The 22,188-nt window shown below is 41.9% G+C and overlaps 1 protein-coding gene across 1 annotated transcript in view; it reads right to left on the bottom strand.

Moving 5' to 3' along the window:
• ralgapa1 (Ral GTPase activating protein catalytic subunit alpha 1) overlaps positions 1 to 22,188 on the bottom strand; it is a 71,404-nt gene that overhangs the window by 35,017 nt on the left and 14,199 nt on the right. Inside the window, exons 18-38 of the mRNA XM_061083393.1 lie at positions 18,036 to 19,889; positions 14,863 to 14,987; positions 14,541 to 14,775; positions 13,868 to 14,053; positions 12,585 to 12,755; positions 12,282 to 12,475; positions 12,102 to 12,200; positions 11,728 to 11,883; positions 10,783 to 10,911; positions 10,475 to 10,600; positions 9,618 to 9,676; positions 8,718 to 8,826; positions 7,021 to 7,131; positions 6,751 to 6,819; positions 6,511 to 6,648; positions 5,355 to 5,538; positions 4,349 to 4,467; positions 3,715 to 3,834; positions 1,870 to 2,500; positions 1,579 to 1,694; positions 310 to 434 (exon numbers count right to left, since the gene is read on the bottom strand). Coding sequence (XP_060939376.1) covers positions 310 to 434; positions 1,579 to 1,694; positions 1,870 to 2,500; positions 3,715 to 3,834; positions 4,349 to 4,467; positions 5,355 to 5,538; positions 6,511 to 6,648; positions 6,751 to 6,819; positions 7,021 to 7,131; positions 8,718 to 8,826; positions 9,618 to 9,676; positions 10,475 to 10,600; positions 10,783 to 10,911; positions 11,728 to 11,883; positions 12,102 to 12,200; positions 12,282 to 12,475; positions 12,585 to 12,755; positions 13,868 to 14,053; positions 14,541 to 14,775; positions 14,863 to 14,987; positions 18,036 to 19,889 — 5,056 coding nt within the window. The remainder of the gene's footprint in view (positions 1 to 309; positions 435 to 1,578; positions 1,695 to 1,869; positions 2,501 to 3,714; positions 3,835 to 4,348; positions 4,468 to 5,354; positions 5,539 to 6,510; positions 6,649 to 6,750; positions 6,820 to 7,020; positions 7,132 to 8,717; positions 8,827 to 9,617; positions 9,677 to 10,474; positions 10,601 to 10,782; positions 10,912 to 11,727; positions 11,884 to 12,101; positions 12,201 to 12,281; positions 12,476 to 12,584; positions 12,756 to 13,867; positions 14,054 to 14,540; positions 14,776 to 14,862; positions 14,988 to 18,035; positions 19,890 to 22,188) is intronic.

The raw sequence follows: 22,188 nt of genomic DNA, 5'->3' as shown, positions 1-22,188 counted from the left end.
TAAAAGGTCCTCAATCCATAGATTGTAGACTCAAACTGGTCCTCACAAAGACAGCTGTAGAAGAGCACATGCACGCACGCACGCACACACACATATCCTTAAATGTCAAAGATGCCAAATCTACGTAAATCCCTTTAAGAATCAACTTTTCACTGAAAATGTTGAGTTGTTTATTCAAAACACAAGGATTTCTTACACAACAAATGAAAGCAAAATTTAAATGTTATGACTAGTTACGACTATTTAAACCCCATTGTATATTGTTATTGATTTAAATTTGCGCTCTTGTGTGTCTGTGTCTGGTCTCACCTCTTCTCCCAGGAGTTGAGTCCCAGTATGTTGATGAGAAGCCTGCAGTAGTAGAAGGCTGACTGTGTTGTCTGGGTCTCTGGTTCAGTCTGCTGCAATGCTTTCATGCTCAACTCCTCACCTCTCTGAAAGATCCAACGTTTCAGTTTAATACGATAAAAAAATTGGACAGAAAAAAATTATGCAAACTGAACAGAAAATGTTATAAAAGTGTAAAGGCAAAGAATAAAGACCAGGGTGATTGTTTCACATTAAATGCTGTTACTTAAAATATCAACACATAACATGAAAGCAGAAATATCGAAACATTGTGACATTTGTTTCTGACAACTACTCGTACCAACTGGTAAACACAGCAGCTAACTGATATAAAGGCGCAATATTAGATGTATTACAACTTCATACAGTGCAGTTCTTTGCTCTAATCACAGCAGATATTTGTCTTTTCATTGTAGGAAAATTACCTGTCGTTTTAGTGCTACGTAAGATAACCTTTTCTGTGACAGTGAGCCAGCATAAGCAATACCAGCATCCTGATACTGAAGCAGCTATATGGAATCCATCATCATTGAGTGCTGTTACATGTGCATTAGTATCCTGGTTATAAATGGGTTTTTGAAGTATGCCACTTTTGTGTTTAGGCACGTAAACATCATATCCCGATTTCAGTGTCCTGGTTGTCCTGATTTTTAGGAACATGATGCTAAAAGACTCTGTAACCAAGCATCTGCTACATGTATATATATAGATGTGGCTTTGATGCCGGCCCAAGTGGAGGACATGTTTATGATTTTCTGTTGTTCTCATCTCCCATTGCTGGCAATAAGGTGGATAGGCCAAATCTGTAACATGGTGTTGGCACTTAGAAATGGGCAGTCTCATTTTCTATATAGCCACCATACAGGAATCAAAACTGTAACTTGTAACCATGGTAATATTAAACATCAAATAACACACAGTTGTGAGTAACTGGGATACTTGTTTATATGAATAATGAGATTTCTCAATGTTCCACGTAAACACTATATTCCAGATATGATTAAACCCAGGATAAGCCTCATAATCAGGATTCTAGTACACTTTCCCTGCTGGAAATTGAAGAAATCCTCAATATTGTTCGCAGCAAGTGGTCTTGAAACCTCATGTTACTGCTGAGTAGTACGAGCCTAGACACTGTGCACTGATAATACACTTGCTGGTTCTGCATAGAAAATACAGGAATTAACTGGTTTAATACATTCTACTCATATGAATATAAACACTACCCACTTGAAAGACAAACTCTCTCTCGGCAGCACTCTGCTTTAGGATGGCATTGATCACATCGTTCTCCTGCTTTTCCGAAACACAAGCTGGAGGAGGGGCGGGGATGTTGAGCGGCATGCCTGTGGGGACCAATCAGAAGGCAAAATGAGCAGTTTATCAGATTCTGTGTTTTGTTTTCTTAAGAGCTTCAGGTTGCTGTATAATGTCATTATGGATGGACGTTCCTCTGTTTGGATAAACTGAATGAGGGACAACTCAGATTAGAATTTTTTTTTATTCTGTGTGTATTTGTACCTGCTCTCTGTAGACACTCTGGACTTGAGTATCCCAGATACTGCAGCATTTCATCCAGAGCATCATCACCCTCTCTCAGTGAATCCCATGCTGGCACCGCCTCCCGACACACACGTTTAGCCAATGGCGGAGCTAGAAATTGTTCCAAGGCAGAGTCCCCAGGATCCTCCTCCCCCTCCATTCTGTGCTCATTCTCCTCCTCCTCCTCCTGCTCCCCGTCCTCCCCATCTCTCCCTTCTTCCTTTTCCTCCTCACTTCCTTTCCTCTCCTCTCCTTCCTCCTCCCCCTCTGCCTGAAACTCTTGCCGTTCACCTTCCATCGCACTTTCTCCCTCCTCTGCCTCTCTTTCCTCTTGCCCCTCCTCTACGCTGTCTTCTCTCTTAACCTCCATCTTTTTCGGCCGACCTCCCGGTGAGTTGCGTGTATGAACATTTGCACTGTGAGAGGACTGTGGGTGAGTTAAAGTTGTATGCGCTGGGCTGGCTGGGGAACACAACGGAGGGCCGTAGAGAACAGCAGAGTCCCAGGAATGTTTTCCGGCTACATCGCGGATGATCACACGAACACAAGCAGGAGCAGAGGACAGACCAGCTGTCATTCCTCCCCCTGGTACACCAGACTCCGACCGGATCTAAGAACCAGAGGAAGTCAACAGTAGATTCTCCAGTTATTTAAGAAATCACCCCTACACATTACACACAATTTGCCTCAAACCTTCTTAAAAACTGTTTCAATCTTTGGTTTTTCCTTTTTAAACTAGTAGATTGTCAATCTTAAATATACTAAATAACTAGAATTACTGCAGTTTGGTTGTATGCTTCTGCCAACCAGTAGTTTCCATGTACATATTTCTACAAATTATTTTTGCAGATTCATATATGGTCACTGTGACCTTTGACCACTGTAATGAAATCACTTAATCTTTGAGTCAAAGTGAATGTGTGTGCCAATCTTGAAAGAATTCCCTTAAGATGTTCCTGGGATATTACATTCACAAAGCAGAACATGTGCCAAATTTGAAGAAACTCTCTCAATGTATTCTTAAGCTATTGCATTCACAAGTATAAGATGGACGGACGGACAACTTGAAAATAAAATGCCTCTAATAAAAAACATTACAGATCTAACAGGTCATATTCATGGTAAGTAAGAAATTAAATGTATCTTTCATTGTACCTAGTATTCCTATGCCCAATCATATGATATCAAAGACTTGAATCATTAATAAAGTTTGGATTGTGTGGCTTAGTGCAGGATGAAAAGTAAACATATAAGAAATAGTGGAGCCAGAAAAAAGGTGGCTTAAAATTTAACACAGATAGATATTTACGTTTGGGACGAATTCAACGGATAGACATTGGAAACTGTGGTGAAAGATGTCAACCACGCACGGTATACAGAGAAAATAGGCAAGAACTCTTAAGAACAGCACAGCTCATGTACAAGAGAGCGGCTGACACACACTACTCACACAGGCAGTGTGGCTGCTCTTACTTGATAACATGGTTGCCGAGAGGAAAAGCAAGACGCTAAGCGACACACATATTTGAATATTTTAGTGTTGTCTTCTAGAAAAGTAACCTTTACATTCTGTAGTAATAATAATAGTAATAATAGTAATAACTGGGTTATTGAAACAGAAAATATTTGTATAATGTATTGCAATGTAAGCATTAAGAATCAAGTAAAGTGAATCCATGCCAACATTTTAATAAATGAGTAATCTTCAGTATCACCGGGTGCCTTTTAGGTTTGATCTGAGGTATGTCTTGCAGACAAAAAGTTGAACTTGAAAACACAAAGCTCGACATTTTCTCAGAGCAACTTTCTTTCGGTTGAGTTTACCTGAAGCACAGAGAGCAGTGTGGACCCATTCAGAACCAGGAACTGCAGGTTTGGTGAATGGAAAAGTTCTGGTCCCAGATCAGCACTCTCACAGAATGGGTTGTCTTGGTTTTCACACACCTAAGAAAAAAAAGCCCACAATGTAGGTCCAGTAAAATGCCAAGATTTGATGTACTGAAAAGTTTTTGGGTTTTTATAAACCTCAGTCAGGTAAATATCTCCATATACAAAGCCCTATTACACCAAATGAGGCATTGCACAATGCACAGCATAAGTAAACATTAGTGGCACAAGGGTGGATCACATTGATTAACTGTAATTGTGTAAGGTCTCGACCTTACTATTTACAGTGCCTTGAGATAATTGGACGTATTATTTTAGGATATAGGACAAGATGGTGAATGTCCCTGGTGTCCCCTTTTATGGAACGTATGTGGTGATAGGGTGCTATACAAATAAAATTGAATTAAAGCTGTATGTGTTTGTATTCTGTATTCTTTGGCAGACTGACAAATTCTCTCATGTCTTCTTCATCCTCTATTCCCAACCTGACCCGTCCACTAATGTCGTCAGGGATTGCTCTTAAAAACCTACTACTTTTTTGGTTCAAATTCAATTTATTGTCAAAAAGTACCTGACTGGACAGTGTAGCCGGCCCTCCAGACATGGGATAATGCCCGAGGTGGTTAACCAGGTGGGTGATAACTGTTCTGGCTGCGATGGAAACCAGGCCCTGCTGAATACGGCTACGAACTGCAGAGAGAACATAAGGGAGGACATATAGTATGACAAGGATACAGTTGTGAAAAATACTTTCCAGCTTCTAGATATGAAAAGTTTACAGTCCATTCCTATGTTTTCAGATTTTTAGGCTTTTTAGGTTAAGGCTCAAAGTTGTAATTGTTTCTAAGACTTGATAGTTCAACTCTTAGTTCCAAAAACTTCAGGATTTAACCTAAAACACCAGGTAAAGATACCAACACACAATCAGCTTGTACATAGTTTGCCCCACGCTGAGAAGAAGCCAATGCCATCACACACTGTGCTGCCAGCAGATCCTGGCTAATCAACATCATTACACACACACTGTGACACACACACACTTCCCAAAAGCTCCTTATTGACAAGCCAATGTGTAGAGTAAAGATATGTATTGACCAGACACTTTCAATGACTCTTAAACCTCAGGAGACCTCAAAAGGAGAAAAGAAAAGAAAACGGAATGACGTGAACATTAGAGGAGGAAAAAAAGGAGAAGCGACAAAATGAAAGGAGACAAGAGAAGAAGATGAGAGAAGAGAAGCATGGTCTATGAGGGGGCTCCAGTCATTAGACACCGTGTCCTGGTCGACCACAGCAGGGGACAATACACAGTCTCACACGGATGAAGACTGTTGCGCTTGCATACATATACCCCTACCGTCTTATATCTTCAGTGATTGGCAGTGGCTTGTGGACAACCTCAGGTCATTTTGTCCAGAGTTTTTGTGTCTGCGTGTGTGTGCATGCTGATATGGACTGTATATAAGCAGCAAATGAATGAATAACAAATGTATATATTTACATGCTTGCTTCTTGGAAATCAGTGATGAATACCAAATGATGGTCACAGCAGGTTCTTAAGTTGTGTGTCAAATTACCTTCAGTGACAGGCTGCAGTTTGCTGGATCGCTCGGAGTCCGGGCTGTGCAGCGGCTCTGGTTCTCTGAGACTCTCTAGCGGCAGGAACGGGTCGTAGTCTGCACTCAACAGGTCTGCCAGCTGCAGTGGGTAATACTTAGGACTGTTGAAGGACTGTGCTCCATACACACAACCGTGCAATACCTAAACACAGATTAAAAGTAAAAGTGTTACTGGTTGCTGATGTAGGGTGCTTTCACACCTGCCGTCTGTACCCCCTGACGTCACAGTTTAGTCTCGGACCAGATTAAACTGACAGCGTTAAAAATAAGCAGAGGCGGTGTTCAGGATGACGTTGTAATGTTCAACTGACAAGGATGTTGCACATTCAAACTAGTTTCGAGTACTGTGCCTGAAGTTGATGACGCTGCTAGTAATGCCATAATGATATCATGTTGGCAATGAAATAAAAAAAAGAAACCATTTCATTAATATTCTCTATTAAAACGGAAAGACGACTACCTGCCACATTGGCAACACGCTGATGTCAGGTGTGCGCCCATCGTCAAACCAATCAATGTCAAGTATAGGAAACCCACATAGGTGATGGCAACAGGGTGTACATCTGTCATACAAAAATATTTAGTCTGCTCCCTAAATTTTAACATTAAACCAAAATTATCTGGATCAAATGTAAATAAATTAACATGAACCACAGACCGGACTTTCATTTGTGAAAAAAACCTTTGACTTGAATGCATTTTGGTTCATTTTCAGTTTATACTGTATTTAGTTAAGTCCAGACAACTCAATTACTTAAATGAAATAGTAAAGTTGGGTGTGCTAGAAACCAGTATATAATGCCTTACATGAAAAACACACCCAAATATAACAAAAAGTAACATACAAAGCATACAAAAACCTCAATGAACGTTAGATTTTAGTATAAAAAATACATTAGACATATATTACAAAAAAAAGGGGGAGGGGGGTTTATATAGTGAAAAATACTGCAATGGCATTTACAATATTTAGTTTTGTTAAAATCACCTATTTTCAACGTGTCATGTTTTAGTGAAAGTGATGGTTTTTTTGAAGACCAGCTTCTAAAGAATGTATGAACATTCTAAGTGATATTAGCGTTAGGAGCCATGTTACCTTCACAAGCTCACACACCTTATAAATGCAGCTGAGCAGAGTCTTGACGGGCTGGTCCCTTTCCGGAGGACTTCGAGTTTGAACGGGCTGAAGGAGAATCTTTGGAGACAGAGCCATCACCCAGTCCAACAGACACAACAGCAGGGAAACTACCAGCTGCAGCAAACAGGCATTGTGTTAAGACATCGTGATACCAGGTAATTTTCTAAGCAAGGCGAGATATATTTTGAGAAATACATTTTTGCATGTGTGTTTTACCCTCTTGTCAAGTTCATGAGGAGAAGTCTCAGTTGTAGGCAGCAAGTACGTGATGGTTGCAATCAAAATCTGAGAGAAGTTGAATCAAGTTTGTTAAAACTGTCACGACTGCTACAACAACATGGTGTATTTAAACATATTCTTGATTTTCTAATGTCTCAGCTTTACAAAGAATGGTTTAATTCATCAAGAAGTGTGAACATTCTGAGGGTAACTTAAGTCAAGTATTTAGAAATATTCCATATTTGTTCAGAGTTATTCATGTCTCACCTCTATGATCTTCTTTGGAGTGTCAGGGGGGAATTTCTGAAGATGATCCACGTAACTGATCAGAAGGTGAAGGATGTCCGACGCCACCAGTGCTACACTCTTGTTGGGGTACTGGGAGATGAAACACACATAATTCAGGTAAATTCAGTATTTTTTTAAGTACAGGGTATATGCATGTTTTAATGTGGGTAAACCCCCATAACCAGTAGTTTGCTTTTCTGTTTTTCGTTCTTTAGTGAGTCATGTTCGACATCACAAACCAAAGTTCTCTCCCCTTGATGTCTTTTTTTGCCATTTCTAATATGCTACAGAACAGTGTACACATTACCTTGGATGCTTTATCATTACTTAAATTACTACTTAATTATCAATTTTAGTGTGTCTAATAGTTCCTTTCTTTCCTTGATTTGTTTTACATCTACTACTGTAAAAAGTGTGTGTTATTGTTAGGAAATGTACATATTAGTCTAATAAGGATCAGCCTCTACAAAACGAATGCTTCCAGATGAAAGGAAAGGAGGACAAGGAGGACAACAGAAAGAACTGGCTCTGCATTAAAATATGATAATCCCTCCATCTTTCTGCATGTGTCTGTAATCGAGTGTGCATGCCACAGCGCCCATGGCTGATGCTAGTGGCGGCTGGTATGAAGGCAACAGATTCAAAAGTGGACAAGATGTGTTTGTGTGTATACCGTGCGTGTATGTGTGTGTGTGTGTGTGTGTGTGACCCAGCTTGGAGCATTCCCCCTGGATTAGTCTCCTATCTGAAGGAGGACCAAACATATTGACAGTCCAGGGTTTGCTCCCAGGAGTGAGTGAATGTAAGTGTGTGTGTGTTTGTGTGTGTGTGTGTGTGTGTGTGTGTGTGTGTGTGTGTGTGTGTGTGTGTGTCTTAGCAGGCCATTGGCTGCCGATACACAAGCTGGGGATTCCAAGGTGGAAAAGGTATGCATGTTTGTTTGTGTCCGTCTAGAGCCACTTGGACATGGATGAGACAGTAAATGTTGGACAGTATCATTCTGATCCACAGGCCTCCCAGTCTATTGGCCTGAAACAGACAATACCAACTGAGGCAATTTTACCAACACTAACAATCATCTCCAGCAATGTTTTCCATCATACTTTGGCTGCTCGCTTCCCGCCATGTTAAACACATAAACAACCTGACTGTCCAGTATTCATTCGGTTTGTTCAGATTTACCATCATTATGGTTTTAACCAGTAATGTCTACACTCAATTCAGTTTTAATCTTTGTGTCTTTGCTTTCTAATTAAAGACAAAAAAACAACAGATCTTTAAATAACCCTGCAGATCTGGTTTTAACAAATCATTTGCAGGGGTAATACAGAGCTGAGTAGGATTTTGAATGTAGATTTAGATACTAAACTTGCTTTATATATTGGATGAATTGCCCAATGAATGATGGTAATGTTTTTACACTAATTATGCATCCAGCCAGAAGAACAGATGTTCAGACACTGTGTTGTGCAGATCAGTGTGTAAACAGCCTGTTTGATTCAGAGTCATTGCTTTGGTCTTATTTCACTGGATCAGAGTCATGGACAGAGACAGTACCATGGTTGGTAGGGGGAAATTAACAACTGTTAGTTTGTGTTTGGAGCTCAGCTGGGCTTTAGAGGCTGGGTGTGATATGTAACCACAGCTTTTCAAAGTAGTACAGAGTTGTGACAGACCTTCAGAGTGACACAGAGGACGTTGAGAGCATCTTTAATCAGTGGATGTTGAGTCCCGTGAGCCAGCTCTTCACAAAGCCAGACACCCAGACTGCACAGAGCCACACACCTGACAAGACAAACAGAGTGAGAGCAACCAGTGAACACATGCTGCTGCTATATTCATTGTAACGGTTCTTACAAATTCTGTAAGTTTAGCCATTTTTGACATCATGCAAACACTGCTTGGGTAGTAAATATCTGCTGAAAGACACAACTAATAACTGCCCTGTGGTTGTATGCCTTCGCCGACCAGTACAGTTTCAGTCTACATATATTTTTTCCAGATTCGTATAAGGTCATTGTGAACTTTGACTTTTAACCACTGAATTCTATTCAATTAATATTTGAGTCCAACTACGGTTGAAGTGACCTTGATCTTTGACCTCCAAATTCTAATCAGGTCATCCTTGAGTCTTAGTGAATATTTCATCCAGATGTAATTAAATTCCCTATAGGTGTTCCTGATATATCATGTTTACACGAACATTAGGTCAACATGACCTTGAACTTTGACCGGCAAAATCGAATCAGCTCATCTTTGGTTTCCCCCAGTGTTCTTAAGATGTTATTTTCACAATATGAGAGCAAGCAGTAAAATAAATACAATGTTATGCTGTAACATTATATCATCAATGAGTGATCTACCTACTTGTATTTTCTTCACTTGATTTGAGACAAATTGTGCACTAAATCGAAAAGTGAAATTATATAAACTATGATTTTATTGTTATGATAACAGGTTTTCTCACACCCACACCCACACACACCCACACCCACACACCCACACACCCACACACCCACACACACACACACACACACACACACACACACACACACACACACACACACACACTTTACCTAGCAGGTGCAGAAGGTTCGTCCCTGGCAGACGTCAGAATGGTTTTGATAATGTGCTCCTTAAAAACAAAGAATGCACAAAACATATATGACTGGTTACATGTGTATATATATATATATATGCATGTTATTCGTTCCTCCAGGTTTAATGAAAATACTAACTTAATGCTTTAACACTAAATGTTTTTCTGGTAATAAGAAAAACAATTCTGGAGATCAGATGAAATGTTAATTTACATAATACACACATGCCACTAAATGTGGATATGTAATCGCTGTACAGGTGTGTCCCCCCCAGACACATTCACACACTCATCTGGTCCCACCCGTCCAGTCAGCGCTAATGACCGCTTACTGATTCAAAACAAGTTGATGCTTTGTAAAAAAAAGAGTAGGCAGGCCTCAGGTGCTGCCGTGCATGGCATTAACTGTTTACACAGAAACAACAACAGTAATAACAACATTACTCTCATAGCTCTGGACTGTTACAAGAATGACTGATGAGAAATTAACTTATTAGTTTGCCTCTGAGACCCCCCGTGGACACTCAGCAGATATGTGTGACAAGGTTTGGACTTACCTGGATTTAAAAAAAAGGTAGGTAAGTGTCTGAGCCTGTGTTTTGGTGGTAAACTGACATCGATGTTATGATGTTTTGCAGCAGAAGCTCCTCCTTATCGACACAATCTATAAACATTAACTAACTAATTTAACTGGTAGCTAATTAGATACGTTCTACTTAGAAAGATGATACCTTGTCCCAGATCAAACTAACTTGTCTTCTTAGAATGTCAAAAACACATGGGTAATGTTAAGCCTACTAACTACCCGTCTGAGCTACTACTTCCTCCACTGACCTTGACATCAGGGAACTTGGTAAGAACCACATCAGCTGTGGTGGGATGGAGGGCTGGAAGCTCCCCATAAAAGTTGGGAAAACACACAAGAGATCCGAGGAGGATCTGAGCCTCTACTCTGGGAGCCTGGAGAGGAGGAAGAAGAGAGGGCAAAAAGAGGAGAAAAAGATAGACACACTAATTAAATAAGAGAAAGGGAGAAACGCATATGTGTATCATCGTGTGTTGTATACAGGTATGCAACACTTAGTTTGGACTGGATAATTACATGAAATTAAATTGAACAATTGTGCGTCTGTGAGTCTTACATTGAGTGAGGAGCAGGCTGTAACTCTAGAAGCTGCAATGATGAAGTCCAGAATCAGCATGGTGGCTCCTGGCAGACCGATACTGAAGAACCTGGGACTGCAGTGCTTGATAATGGTGTTCACAATATCCTGGAAAATAAAGTATTTTAACTAACTACACACTCTTATAATTTTAGCAACTAAAGCTAAAGTACATATAATCAGGGAGGGTTAAGGACAGAGGATGTCGAACCTTGTTAAGCCCTATGATAAAAGCTTGTTTCACGATGGACAAGTATTTTCAAATAAAGGTTTTTTTTGTATTCCAGACGTTGTTTTTCCTTGTCAAATCCTTGTGCCTACATTCCCCAGAATGAAAATCCCCCACACACATATTCAGGTGTGTTCTTCAAGTGTCAGCTAATGTAGAATACAACTGCAAACTTAAGCTGTTTGCAGAAATTCCACTGTGGAAATCACATGTTCTTGTTTACAGCACATCATCAGATTCTTCTACATGAATGACACCACTTTTTGATCCTGAAATATTTGTTTTCTTCCAGTTTTACATCCAACACATGATAGTAACGTCATCAACGCACACTCTTTCACTGTGAATATTTTCAGGAAATGTCCTGTTGTATTATCACTTGGCATTAATTTGGACATTTTTGAAACATTTTACTAGAGGGCTGGAAGGAAAATTCCAGGTAAATGTACGGGCTTCTGTACATGTCTTAAAGTAACTAGAGGTGAGGAGCAGATGACAACGGTTTACTCAGTAAAATTTCTTTTAACTCTACACCCTGAGATTTTTTTCATTTTTTAATTTGTAGTCTTTAATCCCAACTGGCTTGAGTCACATCACATTTCAGTACAAGAGTGATTAATGCTATATTGTTGATGTATTGTTGTTCACGTTAAAGTAAACCAGCTTCAGGATAATCATTTTAACCATAACCCCACCTGGTCTTGGTGCAGCAGCCCTTGGTGCATGATGTTGTAAAAGTGTGTAAGAAAGTCTGTGTTCGGGGAAACATCTTGTCGTCTCTTCATGATCCTGCAGATCAGCTTATAGGCGTGAAGCTTACCCTGCTTGTAACGCTCTGTCAGCATGGTGGCCTGCGGGAAAAACACACAGAAAGAAATGTAGTCATGAACAGACAAAACATACATACGCAAGAAAGTTAAGATGTTAACTGGCTTGATCGTGCAGGTCTTCCTGTCTGTGTGCACTGAATTGTTGTTAAGTAAATATCTATCAAGGTAACTAAATAAAAATAGGACAATACAATCTTACTGTAATGGATAACAGAGGACCTATGGGGATTAGTCAGTACCTTAAAGAGCCAGGGGGTGAGAATTCTCAGAGGAGGGATCAGACCAGGAGGAGGTGGAGATGATTGGTTGTCCAGAGAAATGCCCAAATTATCTCTTATCTGTTAAGAGAAATGTTTATTTTAACCACAACAATCTTTATTGTGAGTGTTAAGTTGTGGTTGTGTATTGTCAGTGGTTACCTTGGCCAAGTTTTGCCACAGTTCACAAAGATAGTCAAAGACCTGAGCGTGAATCTCTGGGTCTTTGATGCTATTGACGTCCCCCAGGATACCCAGCATCCTCCTCCACATTACTGTGGCGACATCTTCGTGCCAACCAGTCAGAGAACCACCCGCCATCACACTGCAGTCCTCGCTGGGAAACTCACTGGTTTCTAAAATCAATCGATGAATCTGTTAGTGACTCTGTCTTTTTCATTCACAGCTGTATCTTTAGTAGAAAAAAATGTGTAGAAATAACTTATGTTTGGGTGTGTGTGTTACCCAAGTCATCAGGGGTTTGCAGGACAGAGTTGTGGAGCTTCTGGTCCAGCTGCAGGTGTGTGTGAGAGTGGGAGTGTGTTTGATCTGCATGCTCTGCTGTCAACGTAGCGGGGGAGGGCGTCTGGGACCGAGAGCCTCCAAGAGAATGCATTGGAGAGGCACTCTCAGAACCTAAACAACACGGCACACACATGTCGAAAAGAAGGATGAACACGAGAAGGAGCCAGAGAAGAACAGCCTGTTTCATGAAGCAGGTTTAGTGAAAACTCTGGGTTTGGGTTTTGGGGACTGAGGTGCTGTGTGAACATAAAGTGCTCAATGGCAAGTTTTCTTCAACAAACTTACTAGGGAGGAAGGTCGCTTCAATTTTATTGCCATATAAATAAAAAAGAAATATAAATATAAAGAGGACAGAACCTTAAATAGTCACTTCAAACTGCATGGTTGTTGTGTGAAAAGCCCAAAGCAAAAGTGGTTGTAACTGTCAGCAAAACCGGCCAGTTTATGCAGACTGTTTTATTCTTTTATTTTAGGGTTGGGCTATATATTGTTCTTATGTTCAACTACGGTTTGGGTTATTTTCAGTTTTATTTCGTCGTCTTTTACACGTAGCGACTCCCCTCGCATAATTACCTGCAGCAAAGGAGCGGACGGTTTTATTCGACACACCTGATCCCTCGTTTCCGCCCCAGTGCAATAAAATACCTGCCGTGAGCCCGGAACAGATAGGAGCGGAAACCAAACCGGACGCCAGCTTCGTGGAACTTCTCGGACCTAAGAACCATCCAAACACCAATAGCTTAACACCCCTTGCCAAGCGGAACGAGGTAAGGAAGCTGGTCCCATTCACTTTGCTGCGGGTAGTGCGGAAGGGAGTCGCTGTCACTCTAACGAGTCAGATGTGTCTCACGTGGCGATTTGTTTGTTCATTGTATTTTAACGTTTGTGTTTGGTTTTAATGATTAAAATCTTTGTAACTTGCAACTGTCATTACAGTTTTACGGTGCTACTACGGCAAGCTAGATACAAAAATAAAGAGCCGTGTACATCAGTCAAGAGACTCAGAAGTTTGTATGGAGAAGTGGGGGGCCGTTACAGTGGTATTTACTGAGCTCATGCTGAATCCTGCCTGGCTTCTACAATTATATTCTAATTCAAAATAAGTGGCAATTATCCTTTATAAATGCTATATAAATGCTAATGTAAAGGTGCAAGTCTGTGCATATATAACAAAGCAACAGAAATATAGTTGGAGGAGTCTTCATGTTACAGATTGGACATACCGGTAACAGTGACAGTATGGCTGAGGCTGCTGGTCTCTGAGTCGATGTGAAGCGTTGTCAAACTGGCTACTTCATGTTCTTCGCTGGCTGCACCCCCGCCCAGACTGTCCTGGTCCAGTGAGCTGCCCCGACCTCCACCCCCAGTTCCAACTCCTCCTCCACAAGAGTCTGAGCTGAAAGTAAAATCTATAGGAAAGACATTGAATTAGTAGGAAGGTAAAGTTTAATTGACCTGCTAAAGTTACTCAGCTGTCACACAAACCATTGAGGCAGTGTATTGCCACACAGATTGTGGGTACAGCAATCTTAGAAATTATCAATAGTTTCAGGACTGATGTGGTAAAGTACACTACTTAGAGTTTACACATCAAGAAAATCTGAGTTACAAAGGGCTACATTTTTTAAGAAAGAACAGAAACATAATTGATACTTTTAAACTGTGAAGTGAAAAAGAGATGTTTTGCTTCAATAGGCTTGATTCAATTTAACTGATATATACACATATTTTACTATTAAGAGTGTCTGCTTTTCTATTAATGTATCATCTATTTCATATCATATGAAAGATAAATATTCTAAAAAAAATTGTAAAACAAGACAAAATCAACAGAAAACGTTTGGCAAACTGATAATGGTAATAAAATGTATCCAGAATCCTTTCTTTGTTCCTTACTATCAAACTTGCAGGCTGAGTACTGAAAGGCATTGAAGGAGTCTGACTGGCTGTCCGAGCTGATGACATCAGAACCGCTGGCACTTGCAGGTGACGTCCACTCAGAGGGAACACCCGGATCATCGATGGGCCGATGATCATCCAAGGGTCGTGATCCGGGACTCTGACCAGCCTCTAGGAGCTCGGGCAGGTCCCTGGGGACCTCCAAACTTCCTGGGCTGCTGCCACGGCGGCCCTGTGTGTCAAATAGGATCAGTGGTATTTCGTTTCTAGGATTTGTGTCAATCAAACTTCAATCTGAGTCTAAATGTGTTGCACTGACTGCTGTTCCTTTGCGCCTCAGTCTCTCCTGGATGAACTCGTCCATGAGGTCAGGGAAATTTGGGTTGGTGCTTCCAACATCACTGGAGACTGGGCGGGCTTTCTGGACCACCTCCTCTTTATTGGCTAAACACACACACACACACACACCAAGACATTAAGGCAGATTGATTATGACCAAAAACAGAAGTACTCCCTCGCGTCTCACCAACGCCTAAACACACACACACGGACAAGAATGATGGTAATATGGTGACACACATATAGGCAAGATGAGGACAAATACAGAGGGATAGAATGTGATAACACACATGATAGAGACAGTTACAGGTTCACGTCCAATCAAACGTAATTTTGTAAACTGGTATGACTTGCTAATAAATTCTACCTAAGTTTGTAGTTATTTTTATTAAGGGATATAGTGACATTTGTAACAGATCAGAAAGTAATTTTCCAACACCATTTATGTAGCATTAGCAGGATACCATTTTTGCTATTATTACTGCTGCTGATGCTTGATAAGATAATATTTTAAAATGTCACATTATCCACAACAAACTAGAAACAAATTAATAGATGAAGAGTTTCTCTGGAGCAGTCCTGCTGTGTTTGCACTGTCGGCCTTGAGGTTATCGAAAGGTTGATGTTAAAAAAAAAGCCACAAGACAGCAGGCACATCGACAGCCACCAGAAAAGCAAGGCAGGAGTTAATTCACACGATCATGCACATAGAGCAAGAGAGAATATCACCTTGTTAGCTCAGGACAAGCAGCAGGTCTGTTACTATAAGTTATGTTGCTGTTAGCTTGGAGGCAGTGATATTTCTCGCAGGATTAACAAACTAATCTTTAATTCCCAAGCCTGTGGCTGATGGAGTTGACAGAGCCTGGTTCAATATAATACTTTGATCAATAAAGCTTAGTTATTTCCTTCAGTAAGAATACGGATTCTACTGCCTTTTTAGCAAATGGAAATATCCCCTTGCTGCACATTTTTCCTTGAAGATTTTGGACTTAAACACTTACCACACAACAAGACAGGCTGCGTACAAACTGCACTGCCCTGCAGGTGCAGTGTTACATCAGTTTGTGTCCTGATTGTATGTGCAACAAAGCCCCTGAAGGTCAGAGCAAAGACAGCTTTCCATCATTTAAGTTTGAACTGCTTATTAGAGGATCAGCATCTTGCTGCAGTGATCACACGAAAGAAAGTAGGTTAGGAGCAAACACAGTTAACAACTTAAAGCAACAAAGCCTAAATGCCAATTTTGCTTTATGTTTTGTTAACTTAGTCTACTGCATTTCTTCCTTACATTTCTGCATGTTGACACATATAATTAGGTTGTTGCACAGTTAGCTCTTCTGACCCAGATGTTAAATACAATAAATTTAGCTGTGACTGCTGGTAGATTATTTGACTGTCATGATTATTTGCCATGTCATCACAAACAGCAACAGGAATGAGACATCTGTATAGTACCATATGCTGAGGTAAAAAAGTAGATCCTAATGGGTTACTGATAAGCAGCTACTAAGCAAAATACACTTTTGTAGGAAAAAAAGTATTATATATACTTATTGACGTCCCGGCATGTAGGTATAATGCATTTCAAACTGGGACTACAGCTTAAAAGCCTTGGTGCTATGGTTAAGTACAAAGTAGCCCAGTAGACATGATTAACTGTGATGTTAGCTGACACTAAACTTACATTTCACACAGCCTCTATCCTCCAAAACAGCTTCATCGGCTTTTCTTTGTAGATCTGTTTAGTAACATATGCACGTACTGGACGTGATATTTTTGTTATTGATGCTTTCAGCCTGTGCAGTTGGACGATGACTGCTCAAAACTCCTCTAATATTTCCCAGCAATGATATAGCTGCTGAGAAACCAGTCAAGAGACAAAAAAGTAACAAACACTTACAGAAACCCTGCAGTGGACTACGCTGCAGTTCTGACAGCACTGTACAGCAGAGCTGATAAGAGGACTCTTCACTCTTAAACCTACAGAAAGCCGAAGTCTTGTGAAAGATCAAGTCAGTAATGTCAGCTGTGCACAACTTGGGGTGGAGACCCCCATACTTTAAAACATGCGGGCATCATGAAGATGCAGATACACAATATCTGGCACAAAAGCCAAACCAATTAACCAAATACACAAACGACTGGTGGGCACTGTTTGGCACAAGCTGGGAAGTAAGTGAGTAATAAAAGATCAAATGTGGTTGCACAACAGTGACTTCCACATCCAGACAGATTCAGCTGATGTGATGCTCACTGTGCTCATATCAAAACAAAATGATTTCACCCCAGTTCTGCAGCCTCCCAGCTAAATATTTAGAATGAATAGAAAGAGTTTATTTGAACTGCTGAATCTAATGTGCATTATTCTGTGGTAGTGTACATGGCAAATAACCATTATAAGCCTTTCTGATTCATTCAAATAAATGTGTTATTATAAAGAATTTCACATATGGTCTTATGCTGCATTCTAGTGGTCTGAGGATGAACTACAACAATATCTTTGCGTTTTCTCATCTAAAATAATACTCCATAATAATTATACCTTTATAAACTCAACTGTCATATCTACACATTTATTCTATGTTTCATGTCACAAGTTAAAGGCTCTCAAGATGTAAAATGCCATAAACCATTTGGGGGGTTTCTGCAGGATATTATGTATAACCATGTCTTTTTTATAGGCACACTTCCTTCTGTACAGTTGAAGAGGGGCCAGAGTCCGGGGAGGAGGCGAACGAGGTACGAGGAGGCGGCATGCAAAATTGAGGAGAGGGAGGTGGAGAAGGGGAGAAATGGGCAGAAGAGGTTAAATTCCCAAAACCCTTAGGAAAAAAGAAGACAGGAGAAGGGGGGAGGGGCTCCTCAGGTAGAGGAACAGGTGGGAGGGTATGGGAGGACGAGGGGTCCTCGACAAGAGGCAGGCTGGAGGAGGGGCTACGATCAAGGTGAAACACATCAACAGGGAGTTGAATTTCAGTCCAGTAGCAAGATGATGAGAATCAGCCCAAAAAAAATATCATTCCATCATAACAAACCAGTTAAAAACAGCCAAAAAGGAAAGGAGAGTTGTTGATGTTTGTGTTTTGTGAGTATACGTCACTCCACAGTTGTCATGTCCTTTACGAGCCCTTCGTTCGTTGCAATCCTCACCTGGCGTGGTCGTCTTTCGTCCAAAGTAGCCCAGGACATGGGAGTAGAGGTCTCTTAACGATGCGTCACCCATGGCAGCCCGGCCCTGCCGCTGTGGCGACGAGCCTTGGGATGACCCCTGACCTCGGGGCCGGGGTTTGGAGGACAGAGCGTGAACCACAGTCTTATAAACGCCACCGAGAAGGGCTCCCTGGTGGTGACGTGAGGAAGTGCTGCCCGGCTCCTGGGAGCGGGAGCGGGAAGCTCGAGATCGCAAGGCTGAACGTCCCAAGCGCCCACGCACCCCTGACGACACGCCTGAGGAGCTTGAAGCGCCTGATGGTGCTTCTGAATGAACCTCAGAGCTCTGACTGGATCCCACATAGTCCCCTCCACTACCGGTTCTGTTTTCCAGACCTCCAGCTCCTGCTGTGCCCCCTACCCCGCTGCCATCCGTAACTGTCCCAGAGGCGGATTTCTCATGTGCTCCTGCTCTCTGGCCCATCCCAGCCACAGAGCCAAACTTACCTGCTCCGCCTGCTCCTGGCTTGCCCCCTGACCCTGACCCTGCCCCAGCTGCGGCCCCTGGCCTCTCCCCAGCTGAGTGACTGTGTGTGTGAAAATGACTGAGGCGACGCAGTCGGGCTTTCCAGTGAGCCTCTTTACTCTCGAGGGGGTTGTGGAACTGGACCGACTCAGTTGAGGGCCTGAAGCTGACATGAACACCCCCAGAATGTAGCCTCTTGGTGTTACTACGAGGCACCTTGACCTTGGCTGGATCTGCAGTTTGGGTGGTTTGGTTTGATTCAAGGCTAGATTCTATTGTACTAGTTTCTTGTTGAATTAATACTGGCCTCTCATTTCCTGCTACTTCTTTTACAATCTGTTTATTTTCTCCCGTTTCCCTCAACACGTCACATGTATCGTCCCATCCTGCTGCCTTCCCTGTATTTCCTCCTCCCTTTTTCTCCACAGTGGTTCTTTCTAAGCTTGCACTTCCCCTGGTACTGGGTGTCGGCCACTGACATTGCTGCTCCAGGCATTCATAGATGCTCCGCTGCTCTGCCTCACTCTCCTCTGTTGAATCCACACTGCTGTGTCTCACTGATTTACTTCCTTGCCTGTCGTCTCTTACCACCTGTCTCACCTCTCCTACCTGTGCTGCGGATTCTATTTGTGCTCTAGCTACACCGGTTTGCACTGGCACAGGTAAAGTAACACTGTTCTCTAATGTGTGACCAGGACTTTCTCTCTCTCCAGCCTCCTCCTTTCTCTCACCTCCTTTGTGAGTGAGGTAGTCCCTAATAGAGGAGAATAAATCATCCTCCTCTGCACCGGCTCTCATTTCACCGTCTTCGGCATACATTTCCTTTTCAGATGAAATGGTGAAGGCAGAATCCCAATCGCTTACCCAATCAGAGCTAGAACCTCGGCTTCGAGAGCCAATCTGTTGCCAGAACTGGTCGTAATCACTACCATCATCTTGTCCCTCTGAGGTCGAGGAAACAACACCATTGGATAAGGTAAGAGGGGTGGGAGAGGGGGAGGCGGGACAGTGTGGAAGTAGCTGAGCTGTGTGGCTGTTGGCTGCGAGTGTAGAAGGAGTGGTTGAGTGGTGTTGGTGCTGGTGGGGGTTTGGGATTGAAGTGGGATCCCTCTGAGGGTCTTCACCTTTGACCCGTTCTGCAATGAAAGGCTCCATGATGTCAGAGGCACTGCTGCTCCTTGCGAGGGATGAAGGGGCCGGGGCGTCCAGGTCACAAGTCCCGCCCTGGAACACCTCAGGACAGGAGGTGGGAGGGGCCTCTTCGCTCTGGGAGGAGTGACGCATTCGAGAGGCGCGGGATGTCAGTGTGATTGGTGGGTCCTCGAGGTCTGTTAATTGGGGGAAGACAGAGGAAGGGGAGTGAGGTTAGTAGAGGGTAAGTGGGGATCAACTGATTTAAAAACACATGTACGGAACCGACACAAGTTAGCAAATAAACAAAGTGCCAAACTAGATACCTGTGCAGAAACCTGCAGTAGCAAAGAGAAAAACAAAGAATTCTCAAAGGTGTGTAAGTTATCTATTTAGATGATCATGAGCATGACAACACCTTGTAGTGAGACGATTACAAGATGGGGAAAAGAGATGTGCATCATAGATTAAAGTCGCCAAAAAAACTGCTAATATTTGTTTTGAATCTTAAGCCACTAATATTTGGTGCCTAATCATATCATAGTGATGACAGAGAGTCAAGTTTAGTCATCTCTCCGACAAAACAAGGTGATACATTTACCTGAGATGGAAATCTAGGAATTTCATCTGTCTGTTGTCAAGTTGAATTTAACAACTAGGAGAAATCCTAGTTACCTTTTAGATTTAGCTGACACAGAATAGCATCCATGACTAAGGAGACAGTTTTTAGCCACTTCATCAAACTCAACGAGCTAGCACAGTCTGCTTGTACTGACACAGACGTCTTAATGAAAAACCTTAAATAGATTTCCACATTACACACACACACACACACACACACACACACACACACACACACACACACACACACACACACACACACACACACACACACACACACACACACACACACACACACACACACACACACACACACACACACACACACAAAAGTTAAGTCAAATCATGCTCGCAGAAACCATTATAAAATGCAATCGTCGCCATTGGCAAGTTGACTTCAATGACAAGTCAAGAATAAATGTCATCAAATTAAATATCACACAAGACATTGATTGAATGGAAATCAATAAGAAGGGAACAGAAACAAAGAGTGAACAACTGTTAGGCAGAAAATGGTGCATGCATGTGTAGTTGATAAAATGACAGAAAGAGGAACGTGCATTTGTGCAGGCGGGCAAACACGAGTAGCTTCCTAGTTTCATGCAGACAACAGAAACAGAGAGACACGCTCCGTCTCCATCGGACTGTTACAATTTTTTAAAGTAAAATTAAAATGTCAGGAGATGATGACCCCTTGCTAGAAGCGTGGCTATATTTCATACAGTACTCTCTATGCAAAATTCAATTGTGCCAACTAGTGTTAAAACCCCAACAGTAACTAACTTAAACATGGAAAGCACAGTGTTAGCCAGGGAGGACATACATGAGAGTATTTCATTAACAGTTGCATAATATGACAGCATCCCTTTATGCAACTCATAACAAACCAATGTGATTATTTCTTACTCCTTCTCAATATTACCTATGAATTGTTAATTAAGCTTTCTTCAGAAACAGAATATTCCCTGTATAACTTAAGCAGGTGAACCTTAATTTTCATTCACAGCCGATGAGATGATTGCAGAGATTTTAAACGGAATGATCATTAACAGTTACAGTTTGATGATTCCTAGTGGACCACGTGCAAATCATTCCCTAAGGAATGATAATTACAGCCAGAAAAATGGGGAGACAGAGGCGAGGTGACAGACATTAAGTTTCACTTTCAGACAGACGTGCTGATGATGGCTAAAGTTTCCAGGCAGACAGGTAGTGCAAAGAGTGTGTACCTGCCAGCTGGTCGGCAAGGGGGGGTAGTAAAGGGTTGTGGTGGTGGAGGACAGGTAGAGGCGGAGCCAGAGTAGGAGCACTCTTAGCACTGCGGATAAAGGAGGACAGCAGAGAGTCCCCCGTAGAACAGCTACGCAGGGCTAACAAGTTGGGAAGAAGAGATAGAAGAGAAATAGAAGAAAAGGGGGAAGGGTGTGAAACAGAAGGAAGGGAGGATGAGTGCAGAGGGAAAGGGAGGGCAAAGTGTTGAAGTGAAAGAAAATGCATATATATGGGAAGGATGTAAAAGTGAAAGGAATGAAAAAATGACATATTCAAATATTATGTTGAGAAAAAAAAATCAAGATAGATAGATGGAGAAAATGGGGCGAAGACAGCAATAGGGGGAAAGTTTAAGGGCCGATGGAGGGATGGAGGGAAGGAGGCGAGGGAGTTGAGGGAGGAGTGAGACAGGGTTAGCTCTGGAAGAAGATAGTGAGAGGCGGGTGGCAGCTCGAATCTCCTCTCATGAGCACGGTACACAGTGGCACTACATTTGTCTTAATGCTGGTCAGAGACAGTTAAATCTGAAAAGGAGATTGTCTGCCAGTTTGACCAAAGCTATAACTTTTAATTACATTTGTTGTTAAACACGCAATTGTCCTT

This window comes from Limanda limanda, chromosome 12 (assembly GCF_963576545.1).
Source record: "Limanda limanda chromosome 12, fLimLim1.1, whole genome shotgun sequence".
In the NCBI taxonomy this organism is placed as follows: Eukaryota; Metazoa; Chordata; class Actinopteri; order Pleuronectiformes; family Pleuronectidae; genus Limanda; species Limanda limanda.
This window is presented reverse-complemented; position numbering and strand designations above follow the sequence as displayed.